Here is a 19,046-nt window from a genome sequence, read left to right as displayed (position 1 = left end):
AATTCGTCCAGACTATCTATAAGAAGCTATTTATGAAAAATATCCTGGAAACATTCTAGAAATATTTTATTCTGATACCTCAGATTTTTTTAAATAGTCCTCGAATGATTTATTTTTTTACTGTATGGAATAGATTTTAAAAGATTAATTAGATTATTTTCTACCTATAAAAATACTAGAAAGATCGAAGATCATCGAAAAGTAAATATTATCCAAGATATTTTATATTTTATCCTGATAATTTTTAACATAAAATATAAGATTTCTCATAAAATATTCATTTTTTTTCAATTATTTTACTCTACAAATTTTGTACTTACTATGACGAAAAATCGATATACATACAGAAAAATAAGAATATTTCAAATTTTTAAAAAGATTAATATCAAGGGGAGCTTCTAGAATATGCTCAAAACAGTCTTTGTCAATATTAATTCCATGAGACATCAATTTAATAAATAACTCAATTAAAAAACTTAAAACAAGGAAAATTGTCAGAATATTTTATCGGAGTTAATGACAAAAATATATTCTCAGGATAATTTGAAGACTATTTTCGAAGACGTATGTAAGACAAACTCTATGTTGTTGACAAACTCAATCTTATAATACTCTCTATAAATTTGTAGAAGTAGAATTTTACTTGAAAAATTGAGTAACTGAAAATTGAGAATCGAGTCATTCGAATTCGAGTGATTTTTCACTTATATAAAATGAATTCTTCACTCTAAATCGCTGAGTGAATATTTCCTCTTGAAAGTATAGAAGACACTTATTAAGAAAACAAGTCTTATAAAATGTAACTATTACACAATATTAAAGAAATTACAGATTACATTTATATAGTTTTATGCGCTACAACGTTTATTTTATAATATTCTCCCAGAATGTTCTGAGGATAAATGTGCGTTATTGTTTATACTATATCCTTTCCTGCTCTCTCATATTGACGGAGCCTTCTGTATATCAGATCGAAAGATTCGGATCCTGATAACAGTTGCGCATCTAACCCAGAATCTTATGTTTCTTTGAGGAGCGGCGGCGTTGAGGCAGGCGAGCCAAGCGGCAAACAAATAGCCGCGCTGTAAATCCTGCTTCGCGGCAGGCAGCACTTCCGGCAAATCGTAAGCATTGCAAGCTCACTGCGAATTTGTCGGTCGCCGTCGATCGCAAGCCGACGACGTCGCGTTTTCCCGCTGACAATGATTAATTTCTCGCCGATCCTCGAGCGCGATACCGGGCGACCGGGCGACTCCGTTACTCGGCCGAGCAAGGGAGCGTGAAATCGCTCTCGGTTGCCGAACTCGCGTCAAACTTAATCGATCATCGAGAAGCGTTGTACTATGCCGGCGGCCGGCCGGACCGCCGAGAGAAAGTCTCTCGACGAATACCGCAGCGACGAAATTCCTCCTTCGGCTTTAAAACCGGCAATAAAAAGTAAAAGAAAAAAAAAGTAAAATAAAAAGTAAAAAGTAAAAGAACGACAGAACGCGGTCTCTCTATCCATCCATCCATCTCTATCTTTCTCTTTCTCTCTCTTCCTCAGTTTCTCGGGTTGCGGCTAGAGTCGAGTTTGCACGTCGGATTGCGGAAATTCAGGAATAAAAACTCTTTGTCGGCGCGGCCTGACGTCCCGCCGAAATCGCCAGGACCGCGAATAGACTCGCGCGTCGTCGACCTTCGATCAGGTTCCCGGGACAACTGTGATTTACGACATGGTGTAGCGATATTTCGACTCTCGCCGTTTGGATAAAAAAGAAACATGGAGCGAGCACGGGCTCGAACGAAATTGTTCGCAGCTAGTGCGAGAAAGTATTAGAAATAAATCACGGAAATTTGTGTCAAATATCGCGTTGATGCACATTTCTTCCTCGTGCAACTTGAGAGTTACTAGAGTATCTGATATTGAGATTGCACAAGTGAACAATGACGAGAAAATCTCAAATTTTTCCTCAAACAGGCAAACTACGTTTTCTAGCCAAAGAAAGCAACAATATTCGAGAATTTACTTAAAGAAAGCCGCTAAGTGTGAACGTTTGAGGAGAACGTTATATATGTAATTAAGTAATATATTTATATCTAAATAAAAAAAATTATTTTGTGCGAGAATGACGTCACATCTATCTATTGCTACTGCAAGCTAGCAGCCTTTCTAATTTGCATGATTTATCTTTTGTATAGAAACTAAAAAAATTTCTCATAGTGTCATAGTTAAAATCCTTCAGGCCAAGATTTTTATTTGTGCGTTTTAATTTCTTTTTTATAAAATAAAACATAAATAAATTTTAACAAGAAACTTTAATTTCTTTTTCAAAATGATCCTAAAAATTCAATTATTTGAAATTAAAAATTCTGGTTTGGAAATGATATTTTACTTATATGCGTCTGAACAATTTGACCTTCACTTACGGATACATTTATAAGTTAAAAAAGAGACAATCATACACGCCTCCACGTTGCTCTTTGATTTCAAACAATGTACACACTCTACAGTACAATCAGTGTATTATTTACTGAAAAGCTGCAACTGGCAGTTCAGTTATAAGGTTAGCACTGCAATCAGTAAAATCTCGCTGAAAGGATCCGTTAATAACAGCGACTGTTATCATCATTGTCGCAGTTTGCAAATACAGACAATGCCACTGCACGTAAATTGCACGAAAGTCGTTAATCTCATGGCCACGAACGCAGAGAGTTGAATTCTACACAGCACACAATCAACTTAAGTGCAGATTTTGGAGTGAAATCTTACATCTACTGGTTAAAATCAATGAGATACAAGACGAAACAGTAAAGGAAGTATTTTCACTGAAAATCCGTGAATACTCTCTGATCATCGGTAAACTGCTCCTTCCGCTGATTCAGTCAGAAATATTCTTACTGATTCACGTTCAGAGAGTATATTGTACGAATAAGGAACACTGATTGTAGTTGCTGTTGCTTGGGAGGATCCGCGGGAGATATCGGAACAATATTCATATGACACGGTAATAGACGCGCCCCACTATTAGGGTTAACGTTTCGAATGAGATATTACCGTGAGGAAACTTTCGAGTCTTTCTCGAGCCCGACTGGTCCCCGCAGCAGGAGGGGTTAAGAGTTTCTCTCGGAAATTGTGTCGCCCCGCGTGGCAAGGGGTTAAATCGTTTGTGAAACCGGTTCGCGCAACAATAATAATTAGCTTACGCGAACCCCGCGCATAATCACCGTCTTTACGCCTATAATAATACTTTTGCCGCGTATCCGCGAAGTCCTAATTATTATCGCGACGGTAACGACCGGAACTCTCCCGACCAGGGCCGAAACTGTAATTTGCCTTCGCTTCGTGGATTGTATTATGTATTACGTACATGTAACGCGGTCCTTTTTTCGCGCAATAAAAAAGAGAGAGAGAAGGGCGAAGAGGGGGAGAGAGAGTGAGAAAGAGAGAGAGGCACTTAGAACTGTCCTGCCGGGCGATAACGTCGGTACCCTCGAATAATGGAGTTTCTCCGGAACGATGTTGCGAGATAATGATACAGGGAAACCCAGCGGGCGCATCCGACAAGATGTGTTTATCGGCGGCTATTGAATATACCCGCGCGAAAAAGTTACGCGAGTGTGAGAGCCTCATCGTGCGCGAGAATTGTCCGGGACCCGTCAATGACTAAACGATTAGCCGCACGTGTTATCGTTGTACACGGTGATCCACAATTCTCCCGTTATTACCCCTTTCGCGATCATATGTTGTCGAAGTAGAAAGAGAGAGAGAGAGAGAGAGAGAGAGAGAGAGAGAGAGAGAGAGAGATATTGTTTATTCTAGAAATAGTGTTTTTATAAAAGCGCGTTACGCAAATTACTGCTGCTATGGCGCGTATCATTAAGCTAATCCTCGCGATTCTCGATGAATACCTAAACAAGTCCAACCAGAAATAGTTTAGTGGTGGCAGATGCACAGAAAAAATCATTCTTGTTTCGAAAATATCTTTACATTAAAGAAATTATTTTTGTATTTGGAAATAAAATATTGAGTACACACACACACACACACACACACACATACACACAGGATTTGGTTGGCACAGCATCATGTTTTTGCTTGTCCCGAATCGAAATTTCGGCGCTATGTTAAATCTTGAATTATTCTACACGCGTGGGAATGTCAGTTGAGGCGTTAAATTTGCAGAAGAATGCACCCTAGTCTAGTCAGAGTTCTCCAGTTAGAGTTAAGACGAAGCATGATAATTCCTGATTGGTCTGCGTCCTGTCCGCCATTTTTAGGGATAATGTGAATAAAAGACAGAAAGACGCTCTAAGACTGAAATAACGAAGGGTGTTTTCGAATGCGTCATTCTCTTTTTATCGTTCTTTGGATATAGAAGAGTAGAATGACGTGTTAGTGCCAAATAGCCGATTCTCCCCGCACACATTCGAAACACGCTATAGTTTCTCTCTCATTCACTCACTTGTTTCCTCCCTACAAATGGCTAACTCTGACTCGAGGAACTCTACCGTAGTCTATCCGGGCGAGAACTCAAAACGCCCGCGAAAGGGAGTGTGCAAACACAAGGCCCGATCCTGCGTGAATTTCGACGCTGCAAAGCAAAATAGGCGAACCAATAGCGTCGACGACATCGGCCCTTCAAGCCACACAAAGCCGCGCCAATCCTTCCCGTCGTGAAGGACACGACGGACGTCGAGAAAGTTTTGTCTTCTCGAGACAGAGAGAGAGAGAGAGAGAGAAAGAGAGTGTGTGTGTGTGTGTGTGTGTGTGTGTGTGTGTATGTATGTGTGTGTCACCTGAACCGTCGTTGCTAAAATTACTCCACTAGAACCGCTCGCAAATCGCCGTGCCTTTTTTCGCCGCCACATTCACCGCGATAGGTCGCCCGCGACGTTTTAACGCTGTTTCGAGAGAGAAAAAAGAGAAAGAGTGTGTGAGAGAGAAAGAGAGAGAGAGAGAGAGAAAGAAAGAGAGAGAGCGCTGCGTACTCCTAGAACTAATACATCCTTAAATATACCCCGACGGTCCCATCTCTCCCTCGTCCGCAATTTTAGGTCTCATCGTCCCCGCGCCTTTCTCTCTTTCATCTCCGAAATCCTAATTAACTTTAGTAATTATGTATGCGGGACGGAAGGGTTTTACACACTCCGTTACGTCCGCGACGAGCAAGGAGAGACAAGAGAAGACAGATGGAGGAAGGGGGAGGGAGAGAGGGAAGGAGACAGAGGGACGTGGCGTGAGTTCGAATATCTACGGTGCGATATAAGTAACGCGAGAATGTCAAGTTCGCGAGAGGACACACGTTGGTTTTTTCCCTGCGAGCCGTCGTGAACGGAGCACTCGAGCTCCATGTTGGTGTTTTTTCCCGAAATGTCCCTTTGCGCCGCCGCGGCGCACGTTGGTTTTCGCGAAAATTACTTCGCGCTATTTTTCCCCTTTTCATTCGCGCGAGCCGGCTCGGCGACGTCATATAAGTGTTTGAATTTTAATTCGCCTCGTCCGGAAAATTTCGTTATTCCCAGCGTGCTCGTACGCTGCATGTCGTACATTCGCACCGTGCTGTGTGTGTGTGTGTGTGTGCGCGCGCGCGCGTGCACACACCTACGTACGCCGCGCACACAGACGCGGCTTACGTGTTCCTCTAGTTTTATGTCCGACCCTGTGCACCTGTGCAACACACTCGCCCCGCTATCTCTAGCCCGCATCTCGCTTCTTCGCTCGTTCCCCATCAAGCTCCGTAGCTTAACAAGGGCATTAATTAATAATACCTCCCAGGGATAATTTGCGCCCGCTGTCTTGCATCAGCATTGTCATTGTCCGCGGGGTCGGCGTCTACCTTTTGTGTCTGCATCGCGGTGCATCTTAAAATTGACCTGGCGATATTCACGCGCGTTGAAAGCCACGCTGAAAATGTTATTTTTGTTTTTTTTTTGGAACTGTACAAAATGTCCTGTGCATTCGCGGGAAAATGATGAAGACGGAAGGAAAAGTTATTTTTTTATATTGACCCGGTTCTGCGGGCGTCTACGCGAAAGTTATGATACTCTGCATCAACGCGTGCATGAGAAAAAAATCGATCGATCGGATTAAATGTACGAAATTTCTGATGAGATATGAACGAACCAACAAGTCCCGATTGAATTTATTAGAATTCTGTTCGAGCAAACCGGAAATCTCGTCAGCTTGAATGGGATTCTGGTAATTTCGACCGGAATTTCTGATTCGTTCATATCTCACCAGAAAGATCTAGTCGAATTATGTATGAGATACTATCTATGTAGACAATAAGTGATCGATGGACGTCGTTTAAAGAATGCCTGGCTTGCTAAAAAATTAATTAGGGAAAGTATCTATTTTTGTGTAACTCCCTCGTTCTCCTTCTTGGAATGGCGATAGAAATTTATGAGCGTTGTTTCCCAAACAAGTTAGAGAATGTAAGAATTATCTACGCGAGAAACGGTTATATGTGAATAGCAAATATGTGAATAGACCATAATTGAAACGTAAATTTACTGTACAACTGTGTCAACCAATCAATCACCAATATTTGCACACTAGTTTGTCAGTTGAGAAATTCCGTCGCGGTTGCTGCCGAATATATTCGCGTATATTGTTTTTTACGTCATCGAAATATACTTACAACCTTCGTCGTTGTTGTTGGACATTATGAATAAAATTAATTTTAATTTTTCGATGAAATCGGAAGGCAACGTTAATTAGTCACCATCGGTCCTCACGTATCTGCAATAATATTACTGCTGTACCATGCAAATTTTTCATGCTGTATTAGGTCCATCATTTTGTACGCGTTTCATGGCTCGACACGTTCTTCGTAAAATCACGTCGCGGTATTTTCAAACGAGCATTCTCTTTCTGTGCCTCTGCGTCTTCGAACTTTTCATTAAAATGGTCAAAATTAAACGTTATACCCTGCAGATGTTGCGACACACTGCGGAATAGCCTTCAACATTTTTTGTCGCCAACAAATTCGTTCATTCTACCGTAAATCAATATTCAAGCGATTTCTCATCGTCCTCATCGTTTTATCGATTGAAATTGGTATTATTTTAGAGATGCATTGGCCATATAGTCTCTCCGCAAATAGTAACTGAAAATCAGAAATACAATAATATTTTTATTTTCCGTATCAAAACACGTATAGTATAAATATACACATACAATACAGTTGAATAACAACATATTTTTACTTTAACGTCACTTTTTTATAACTTATATTTACTTTGTTTTATATTATTTCTAACCTTCAAGCTTTTATCTTCTTTATCAATTATTTAAGATTTTAATACTTGAGATTTTTTAAAACCTGACTAGTTTTATCAATGAAATTTTGCATACTTGTTATTTTGAATATTTAAAAAGTATACACAAAAACTGAGATTTTGTTGTCTCTATTTTTTATTCTCTTTTTCCTTTACTAAAGATAACACATTTTTTTAACAGTATGGTTTAAAATATTCTCAAGTAGCAGGGCAACGTTAAATGATTTATCAATGACGTATTATTGACGTTAAAGACATCATTAATGCGTTATTAAGTCATATCATTTAATGCTATCATGTTTTCTGAACTTACCCTTCAAATAATAGAATAATTTTTGGTCTAGACAGGGAATCAAATTGTTTTCGATCCCTTTTAGTGATTATATAGATTAATCCCTAATTTTTCAAAATCTTCATTATTTTCGAGATATGGACAATTAACCTTAAAACTTTCTCTGTTTCTATTCATTTATAAGTTATTAAATTTGTGAAAATTATAATTCGTAAATATCTGAAAATTTCGTTTTAATAGACCTCTTAAGTTTGAAGTTTCTCAAGCATCAGAATTTTAATAAAATAAACTAAATAGAAAATAAAAATACAAATAAAATCACACAAAATTCCTACTTGCGACATTGCTTAAATTATAAAACTCCAACGCTTTTACATGATCGATGCCGCAAACGCACGTAACGTTGTCGTAAAAAGTGGGCCACGCGCGAAAACAAATATTCGAACAATATCTGCGCGTTAATGTAAACATTCGCTTCAATCGGAAACATTAAGCGCGACGGCGTTTTTCCCGCGGTTACATCGAAGTGCGGTTGCATTTTGTATTGGCGCTATTTTTATCAATTCAGGGGACGCGCTGGCGAGCATGCTTTTCTTTTATGACGATCGCGCGCAAAATGAATTCCATCGTATCTCGCGGCGCATCCCGACGGGCTATCCTACACGTTTAATTTAACTTCGGCGATAGAAGAAGCGTTCTCTTCCATGTCGCGGCGGATAATAATTCCCTGAACTCTCCGACACATAGAGACGCCTAGAAGACGACAACAACGACGACGACGACAACGACGACGACGACGACGACGACGACGACGACGACGACGACGACGACGTTGACAACGATGACGTCGACGTGCAAAGCCCACCGACGAATTAATTAACAGCGGAATATTATTATACCCGGCTGTATGCTTTAATTCGAACGGGATCAATCTGGATATCATGTGGCGCGACTCTATCGTTTTGCGCGCACCGGGAACCAACGGCGATAAGTCTTGGACGCGAAATGCACTCATTAGCGAAGCACAAAATGACTTTTAGATGGAAATTAACGAGGTTGTTTTGAAGCATAGTCAGGGACGATGCTTTCCCCGATCCATCTGCCCCCAATTAACCTACATGCGAGTAAAACTCAGCAACACCGTCACTCAGTACAAAAGCGACCACACGTTTTAATTAAAATCGAACAGGATTTTAATGTCCGCGACAATTTCATCACTACATGTTAGAGCATTGTCGCGACTGGCGAATGATCTTGCCGTGCGTTTTTGATGTTATTAGTTACAGAAGGATTACGCGCGTCGCAACGCGAGGACGAAACCATTTTATGAATGGATTAATAACCGGATCTATAGGTTTTTATTTTGAGAAGAACAGTGAACATAAAATCGCGAAATAATCCTTTTAGAACATGGATATTTTTCTCTGAGTTTCATTAAAATCAATATTATAGCTAAAAAGTAGAAAAAGCTGATTTAATAGGTTACAAAAAAAATGATGTCAATCAGAAAATAGTGAAATATGGCATAGCTTTTATTTCTCAACAATTCTTGGTTACATTGACCTATGTGACATCATTCATAAAAAAATTCATTTTTGAAGCAACGAATCGGTAGGTCAGCGCAATCAAGAATTGATTCTTGAAACCAGAAAGAAAAACTATGTTATATTTTATTATTTTTCTGGTTGACAACCATTCTTTTTTTCCGTGTAGCAAAGTAAATTTTCGAGCTTCTCGAAATATTTATTAATCTTTTCTATCATAAGTGAATAAAGTTAAGCGACGTGTTACTAGTTAGAAAACTAGTGAAGTTTTTTGTAACACTATTTTGAATAATAAAAGCAAGTTATACTCATAAAATGATTGAAATCGAACATATGAGTGGAGGAAGTAAAGTTGGCTACTTTGTAAGGCTGCGGAGACCTCTCGCGGAATCCGCAGAACAACATGCATATTTTATATCACCCTATGGTCTACTTACACTACTTACGAGTTGCTAGCTAATCTGACCTCCGGTGTCGAGGCAAGATAGCCATGTTGCAGCATGTTTGTATTTCGGTTATAACGAAATATACGGTTAATGAGACCGTAGCGGACGTTAACACATAGAATGAAGCTACTTCTGTCATGTTTGTACTAGTACATAATCAATTACAACAATTAGTTGTCTGAGAAGTTATAACTTCGAGATTCTGAAATATGGTGCATCTAGCCCCGGTCTCTCTTACACACACGCGGTATTGCACCATATATTTCTCTGTTCGCCTCTCTCAGTATCTACAATTCGAGGGAATTGTAAATTACTAATGCATACGCGTGTTAATTAAATGTACAGTATGTTCCGTGATATAATCCACAAGCTAAATTGTAATTTTGTTCAGGTAGAAATAAAGATTATTCGCGAAATTAATATTTAAAAGTACATATGATCTCATTCTTAGCGGAATTATCTTATACAGGGTGTCCCATTACAACCGTATTAGCGCCTCTAAATGCACGAAATGCTATTTGTAAGTTCTAAAGACGATTTCTCGGCAAAGTCAACAGGTAAATAGAATAGAATTAAATAGAATAAAATAGAATTAATATAAGTTTCAAGGTGTCAAAATAGACGTAAAGTAAAATAAAATATTGAGATTCAAAATTTTGACTTTATCGATTTTCGACACACGACTATATTTTCTTTTTGATTTTAGAAGATTCCTCTTGGCCCGTATTAATATAATAATCGTTACTCGAAACTCGTTTCATGAGATAATCTGGTTTTATTCAGAGTTAGATCAATGTTGTTCAGTTGAATTATACGATATATGTAACATTTATATGTCTCTAATCGCGACTCAACCGAAGACATCTTATGTGATTCTAAATTCAAATTTGAGTGTCTCACTTGAGACGAGTTTCAAGCGATAACTATCGATATAAGCCCTTAAGGCCATATTATAGGAAGATCTCGCTGAGGATAAGATTATATTCTTTTGGAACTCTATTATATATTTTGGACTCTATATAATAAAGAAAGATCTAAATATTATTCGTCTCAATAAATATACGACATGCACAATTGCATTATAAAAATGCCGTGCGTTAAATATTAATTGACAAACTTCACCGGAAAGAGACGCGGCGGTCGAGTTGATTCCCGTTCATTTCATTTAGGTTAAGTTTAATCAATTCCTTTCATGAAGTGAAACGTCGTCCTCCTTATCATGACGAATTTAAAGCACATGGAGACACATCTAACGAACAGGGATCTCTCCTTTCCTCCTCTTCAATCCTCAACCATCATAAATTAATTTAGTCGTTTGGAATAATTGGTTTCATCGTGGCCAGAAACGCGAATGGAAACTTACGTTAGACTTCTTGAGTATTTCAGTATGGCTGTATAGAAGGAATAAGCCCGGAATTCTTTCATTAACCGACTTTAAGAAAAAGAGGTTCTAAGTTTGTCTTGTACATATGCTTGATTGTTTGTACGTACTCGAATAGCTCGGGAATAACTTAGAGATATTGAAATGAAATTATTTTTAGCTTGATTAGTATGCCATCACATGGTTCTTAGACTAATGTCATTGGCCGGGTTTGCCCGGCTGAGACCTGGAAATCGGGAAATTCTATGACTTTCCCGAAAATCCGAGATTGGCAACTAACTATATAATTTTAGGAAGATAAATAATAAAGAAGGTACTATTAATAATTCAATCAGTCAGGTTTTCACGCCGATTTCTGATATCGTTAAAATATTGTAAGTACAAAGGAATATTGGGTCAACATTGTTTCGTATTTTTTCGAACTTTTGAGCTTGACGATTTATCTTTATTATGAATTGTACATTCGCGCAGCATTTTCGTTGAGCACGTTATTGTGAGCGCGACTACGATATAAACGCCGTACAAGCGGAATAATTGCAAAATTATTACGCGGCGTTCGTTATATAAATTACTGTTATCTATTCATAATGATGGCACGGCGTAGAAATTAAGACGGCCGTTTCACCGCCATTTAACACCGCGCTGATCCATTTTATTGCGCGGAACGCGAGTAATCGCGAAAATTAACTGTCAAAATTTATGACAAACGTAATATATTCTCATTCACGTGAGCGCATAATGCATCGCGGCCGAATCTTAGTATCAAACGCCGGGGACATGCTGAAATCGCATAAACGGATGCCATTTATCATGCTGCCAGGTCTTACTTCGCTGGCTGAGTGACAGCGCGTTAAATTTAGCATTAATGATGCGGTTCGAGGCGCTATAGCGAGACGGAAGTTCGTTAATTAGTTATCGCGGCGAAAAGTGTACAGCAACTTGCGTCATGCGCGTTCTACGCATCTCTCTCTCTCTCTCTCTCTCTCTCTCTCTCTCTCTATCTCTTTCCCTTTCGTCATGTTAATCGCGTTCACGGATTTGAATTCTCCGTCTGTGATGAGATATGCGTTTAGCATCCCATTAATATTTTTGTTAATTTGAAATCTCTTCGGCAGTATCTCTCGACTATCCACCGACTTTCGAGTTTCGATAGCTTGCTGCGCACAGGACCTCGCAAAAGTTAAAATTTTTTATGCTATAAATAGAAAAAACAAACATCAAATTTGGACGTTAAGTGCCAATTGGGATTGCATTCCACGAAACTTCCTTTTTGAGGAAAGATTTTACTGAAAACCTATAACGTGTGTAACATAAACTATAGATAGAATACAGAACTATAGATAAATAAAAAATAGATAGAACATAGAATATAGATGGATATAGAACGTAGAACTATAGATTTTCTGTAAAATTGTCCTCAAGAAAGAAAAGGATGTCTTGAACCTGAAATGTAACCTGGAATGCTAAACTCATGAACGAAAGAAAGGGGTTGCCGGACTTGAGAATATAATTATGTTGAACTGTAATTTCCATCAGAGAGGAATTACTCGCGTGTTCGCCGTTGCGTACTCCATGCCAACGTGCAAGACACTACTGTGAGGAAGTGGAAACGAGGAAGAATCTAAAACTACTTTCCTGTGTAAAGTGAAACTGTGCAGTGCGCGCGGAGACACGTAATATAACTTCGATCATCGAACTTTCAGTGAGTCCATTTACAAACGTAATTTCTACGTGCGGCGGGGAACAAAAGTGCCGTGATAACGAGCTGAATCGTTAAAAACAAAGGTTATTTTGTGCGCGTCGTGGGCAACGCACGGAGACCGAGAGAGGATCGCAATCCAACTCGCCGATGCAATCGCATCCTATTAATGAATGCAGTTCGCATCCGCGGCACGCGCGTTAAGATCGTTACGAAATCTCGCGTCACGTGTGCAAGAACCAAAAGCCACGAGAGAAGAAAGGAAGGAAGGAAGTAACGAAAGAAGAAAGGAAGGAAGGAAGGAAGGAAGGCAGGCAGCACGTGAGGCATTATTAAACTTCTCGCGCTCTAATCCGGGTGTAACGCGCGCGTTTACGTGGTTGGAACGAAAACTATGCAGTACGATGAGGGGGCCAAGAATCGGTGGTGGCCTACCGAGCGAGAAAAGGCTGGACTACTGCCAGAAGGCGCGTCAAGCTCGAGGAGTATTGCTGCTGTACTTGAGTATCTGCGCGTCGCTGCCCGGCGCTATTTTCACTGGTTGGTATCGACGAGATTCTCCTTCTCGTTGCAAGATATTAGTACTTCATCTAGAACAAAACTTATTAACTTAAGCGAACTCTCACGCTTCCATAAAACTCGTAGGAATCGAGATTGATTTGAATCTGATGCGTTAGGTGCAGAAGCCAGTTTGTCGTGTTTGTCAAACAAAATAGTGAACAAAATTATGCAACTTTATAAAGTTAGGGAAGTCTGAGTATTTTACTTTCTCTAAGTATTTATACTTGTAAGGTGTGTGTAAATATTAAACAAGTTTCACGTACTTTGTTTAACTTAGATATAAAATAGAAATCGAAAATAAGAGGGCTTTGGAGAAACATTCGATAGAATAAATGGAGTCTGTTTTAATTAAATATGAATTAAATATATATAAAAGCTCTCGTTAGGAACAATCAAAGTATATAGAAGGACTTTAAGAGCCAAATCGTGGTTCTTTGGTACGATTGTCAATTACATTATTTCAATAAATGAAGTCTATTTGGGTTTTCCACTCAGAATTATATTTTTGAAACATTACACTTCTAATTATTGAATTTTGGTGAACTTAGTCAAAATTCATAATTTTTTGGGGGAAATCGAAATGAATCTTGATTAGATTTCAGAAAATTTTCTTTGTGAAATTTCTTGTCAAAACCTATTATTATTTTAGAGACTCAAACTGAGTCTCAAGAAATTTTCTATTCCTTGGATCTCAAGAAAGTTTCTATGCGAGATCGACTCGGTATTGTTTCGAATATTTATATAACAAGAACTTTCTATTTTTTTTTAATACTTAAACTTTCTACGAGAGTTTAACATTTAGAATGACAAATCTTTTGCATCAACCTAATATTTTAGACACGTTTAGTCGCAACTTTTGCTCACTCCGAGATGCTTGTATAATTTCTTAGTTGTTTTTTGTTTTATACGTGACGGAGAATTTTTGCGAGCGCAGGTTTTCCTCTCCCAATTGATTACAAAGCGGAAAGAGGAGAGAAAAAATAACTCGATCGCGTTGTTCGTTAGGAGTGTAACTCACAAATCGCGCTATCGCGTACCGTCGACAACAATGTCGGGCGTAACGACGATATGATTTCTGCGCGCGGATGCAGGGCGCGGGAGAAACTTTTCTGTAGTCGTTCCTTAATATAACGTCTCGCGGTCTCACCTGAGAAATGAAGGGCATAAATCACGGCGCTCATCAAGCCTCGCGTGGTCTCAATTTTGCAAAACTTTTCCCACAAATCTTTGCCGCCCGCCTAGGCGCCGTCGTCTCCATCTTTTAAAGATTAGTTTAATGTCGTTCGTGACGGCCGCCGTGCTTCAACTTTATAATGAGAAAGTCACCGTGACGGAACGTAATAAGCAATAACACTTCGTACTGCATAAACAATCCGGCGTTGCGTCGAATGTCGCTCGCGCGCGCGCTGTTTAGTTAGTTATTTTCCACGCCTTCTACAACTGGATCGTTTAATTTAATGCAAAATTTGCGCACAACGGTCGCGTAACATTGTGCTAGTTTGGCAGCAAGATTTACGACGATCTGTACGCTACCCGACCTATGTGCAATGGCTTTACCATTTACTAGGTCTAGTTACAAAAGAATTTCTCGACCAATGTGCAATATTTTCACATATCCGTATATTCTGACTGTTGAGTATCCTAATGATATTGCTTCCTCAGAATATTCAACGGTCATGATGCACGAATGTGCGGAAATATTGCATGTGGTTGAAAAATTCTTGCTAGGCCTAATAAATGTTGAGGCTATTCTGCTGGGTGGTGCGCAATTGAAATGCAGTTTGCATTTGAAATGTGAGAAAAATAATTCTCTAAACTTATTTAATAAACCGTCTTTAACACTTTAACTACTGCTGTCGTCAATAGACGACAAAATGGAATTTTCTTGAAACACGGCTGTCGTCAATAAGTGATTTTATAATTTTAATAAATTGTTTCCTCGAGCGACCTCGATCGATATTTTTGCTCGTAGCTAAAGGATTAAAAACCTTGAAAAATATGCAATAATTTGGACACAATATTGGAAAATTTGAAAGATATAATTCTCTAAACTTTTTCAACAAAAATAGACCGCCTTCAAAAACTTCAAAAGCCTTAAACAGCATAATTTCGACTTAATATTCCTACGTAAATTCGGCTGCGTATATTTTTCCCAATAATGTTGTTCCAGCTTTCCTAGTAATAACTCTAGCTTGTTACAGTTGAGACACAGTGAGTTGCAAAACGATTTAGGCCCAATAAAGTTGGTAGTTTAGCAACTGTCCAGATTGGAAGCATTACCGCGCAGACTTACGCAATAATAATATAGTGAATAATTTAATTGACAACAGTAAAAAATAATAAATAATAGTAATATTAATAACTAATAATAATAATTAACAGTACAGAAGAATGCGCGCACCTGGAGTATAACGAGGACCATAAGGTTATGCCTCAGTTGTTCCTAATTAGTAGGCAAGCCCATTAGAGTAATGATGACTCTCAATTTTGACTATTTGGGGAGCTCCCAACTTCATTGCGCCTGAACTGTTTTGCAACACACTGTACACGTATGAGAGGTTAACTACCGCGAAGATACATTTAGAGTCTCGTAGACAATTTGAGCGTTGGTCCCATTAAAAATAGACATCCCCGTGAGCGAGCCACGCTGAGGGAAACGCGTCTCTAATTCGGCTATTTGATACGCGACAATTCGAGTAAACGCCGTGGATCTGATTTTTGCACTCAGGAGTCCCCATCGCGATTCAAAGTCCGCCGCGAATTCCGCGGCAGAACTCTTCCATTTACCTTCCTCACTTCATGCAGGGCTACTGCGAGCAGAAATATAAATTGCGAGAAATGACCCTTGTAAAACGCGACAGTAGCATTAAAGGACGTCCTCAGACGTACTCGAACGCGCGAGCGCGAGCGACGGCTCTACACCTCGAGATATGCATCCCGTAACGCTTCACAGGCAAAATAGGAACTAATTAAGCACACGAGAGTTTAAACGAGGCGCGGCACCGGCCGTAGTGCAAATTGCAAGTTGTATTAACAATTATCTCGTAATTGTCTACAGCATGCTCAGGATTTGTAAAGCTAGAATTAAATTCGCAAGTAACGCTCGCGCTGGCACTTCGTGTCGCCGCGCTCGGTGTGTGCTCCACTCTACATATGTCTCTCCCGTTCTATTTTCCTCCAAATCTTTACCCTATTGTGCCTCTCGGCTTTGTCGCGGATTTGACAGCCACGCGAATGGAGCAAGCAGCAGAGTGAATTTCGCAGTATCTGTTCAAAATAAACACGGAACGTACATGCCGTGAACACGCCAATGATGTGGTTCGTTACAATTGCGAAAGAATGTTACATCGGTTATTGATACGTTTGCGCAATAATCGGTTATGATAGGAAGTGGAGTGACAATACATTCGACATCACAACTGGGACGAACGGAAAAACACAAGTATTTTTATTATATTTTTATCTATCAGATAATAATGTAATAAAGGTTCGATACTTTGTATTGTCGCTTGTCACTTCGGCTCTTGTCCAAACCGATTGTCACGCTCAAACTCTGCAGTAGTGCCTCTGCTGTGTCTCAATTGTGACCACCTGGAATGCAACATTATTGGAAAAAATGTGCGCAAACTATTTTGCAGCCGCGTTCACGTAGGAATCTTGAATCGAAATTATTTCATGCTGTTTAAAACTTTTGAGGATTTTGAAGGCGATTTATTTTTGTTGAAAAAGTTTTAAAGAATGATATCTTTCAAATTTCCCAATATTATGTTCAAATTATTTCATATTTTTGAAGGCGGTTTATTAAATAGTTTTAAAGAATATTTTTCTCAAATTTCTCAAAATTTTTAGAAATTATTTTTCTCAAATTTCAAAATATTTTTACACAAATAGTAAGTACAACAATTAAAACTGCAAAGAAACATAGAAATACAGAGAAGTCACGTGTGTTTTCTTTCGTATCGTTTGATGAATTATTAACATTTTGTGAGTCGAAATACATTAGAGAAACGATCAGGAAATATTGGGGCGTACAAATTGTCAACCGTACAAAATTACGCTGAAACACGAGAGATAGTCTCGGTCAAGTACTTTCGGGCGAAGTTCACTTACCTCCGGGGGAACACGAGCGACGCATTAATTGGTTTCTTGAACCGAGTGGCACATTTGAAGTTCCCTGCAAACTAAACATCTGGTTTAGCGGTCTAAACATTCGAGTCTCGTGTTGGTTTCCACGCGGCGACGGCAACACCAAACTCAGATAATGTTTAACTGACATTCGCCAGTTCAAGATTTACAATTGATGCCCTAAACTCGGTATCTGGCATGAAAATGAACCGCAAAATTGCAAGTTTATCGGCCTCTTATGCCAAAAATGTATTTCGCCTCTTCGACTGAATATACCTATTTTTCATACTGAAACGTATCGATCGTTGGAAAGTGATCGTTGCTAGGTACGTTGCAATTTGCGAGTAACGATTGAATAATGGTGAAATTCGCTTAAATGATCGCGCAAATATAAAAATGTCAGACACAATAGGAGGCAGGAAAATGTCGAGAGGGAGAAGTTGTTTTACATTTACCGTAACGCAGTCGGAAAATTCGATTCACTACCGCTCGATTTTCCCAGAGACACTGTCGGCTACGTATCGCCGAAAGGGAGAACCGAAAACAAACAGCGCTTCGTAACCCGTCTACTGGAAACAAACCACGTGTCTATCAATAGAGCGAGCTGCAACTCTATTTATCCTTCTGTTGGCGCGCAAATACAAAGGCAACTAAATAATGCATTAATTCGCGTAAGGTCGTTGTCTTCTCCGCTACTTCTAAAGTCGTCTCTGTTACCTAACACGGTGCCATTGTCTAAGCTACTTCAGTCGAAAATATCATTTTAACGCTAGAACTACCGACCACTAACGACTTATTTCTGTTCAGAGTGGTTGAAGACCGACTTTCGAAAAAAAATACGTAACCTGAGAGAAAGAAATGTTCGTCTTTCAGTTTTATTCAACGTTATAATTAAAAATATGAAATGCATCGTTATAAATTTGTTTAATTTTTTCACTTGAACTAATTATTTTTTTAAATGCTTTATCTTGCTAACTGTATTTATGTATATAAAGTACAATAATCCATAAATGCTTAAATAATGCATAAATTACGAGCTGCTAACAATGTAGTATAAAATAAAATAAAAGATAAGGATTTTTTTTTAGTCTCCTTGAGCGCTAGCGTTCTTTTTACCTCTATGGAAATCTAACCACAAAATGATCAGCATTTTTTTTAAAGAGACTACTTTTTCATTAATAATTCACGAATTCAAATTTTGATTAGAGTTAGTTATGCAGGAACATACATATTGCTTTGCGCAATTCACTTTCGACTTTAACTTAGTCTTTTGATGTATGAATAGGATTCAGATTGAGTAATTAGAATTTTAATCAGATATGAACCTTAGTTATTTTTGCACACAATCAGATTTAATTTTATCGTCTTTTAAAATACACAATATTATAGCAAAATCCTAATTTATATTTCTTACTCCTACTCTTACTTCAAGCTTACTTCGCATATTATCAAAGTCTAAAAATTGGACAATTACGTTAGATACTCGGAGAAAAATAATTTTGCTTTTTTTAGCAAAATCGTCGTTGCTACTGCATATTTGTAGTGACAACAAAAAAATTTAGTTGATGTAATTAATTTTACAAATTATTCGTTATCAGAGCAGAAGTAGTTTTGCCAGAATAGAAAAAATTTGTTGAATGTATTTGTTCTAAGAATCACGTTAATTTGCTATGGATGCAGAATAATGCATCCTTAGCAAATTTATTTGCTATCGGAGCAAAACTGCAACTTATAA

General features: G+C 38.6%; 1 protein-coding gene across 7 annotated transcripts in view; it reads left to right on the top strand.

The window, feature by feature from the left end:
• LOC116844079 overlaps positions 1-19,046 on the top strand; it is a 189,503-nt gene that overhangs the window by 21,680 nt on the left and 148,777 nt on the right. For 3 of the 7 annotated variants that reach the window (XM_032815202.1, XM_032815196.1, XM_032815198.1), the window contains exon 2: positions 12,349-13,165. In XM_032815202.1, coding sequence (XP_032671093.1) covers positions 12,799-13,165 — 367 coding nt within the window. In that variant the 5' untranslated portion in view covers positions 12,349-12,798. Of the gene's footprint in view, positions 1-12,041; positions 13,166-19,046 lie in introns of all 7 variants that reach the window. The other 4 variants (XM_032815200.1, XM_032815201.1, XM_032815197.1 and 1 more) reach the window with 3 other exon arrangements.

Source organism: Odontomachus brunneus, unplaced genomic scaffold (genome assembly GCF_010583005.1).
Source record: "Odontomachus brunneus isolate Ranch 3 - 2012 unplaced genomic scaffold, Obru_v1 Obru_scaffold_039, whole genome shotgun sequence".
Lineage (NCBI taxonomy): Eukaryota > Metazoa > Arthropoda > Insecta > Hymenoptera > Formicidae > Odontomachus > Odontomachus brunneus.
Note: the sequence above shows the minus strand (reverse complement) of the source record. Positions and strands in the feature narration are given on the sequence as shown.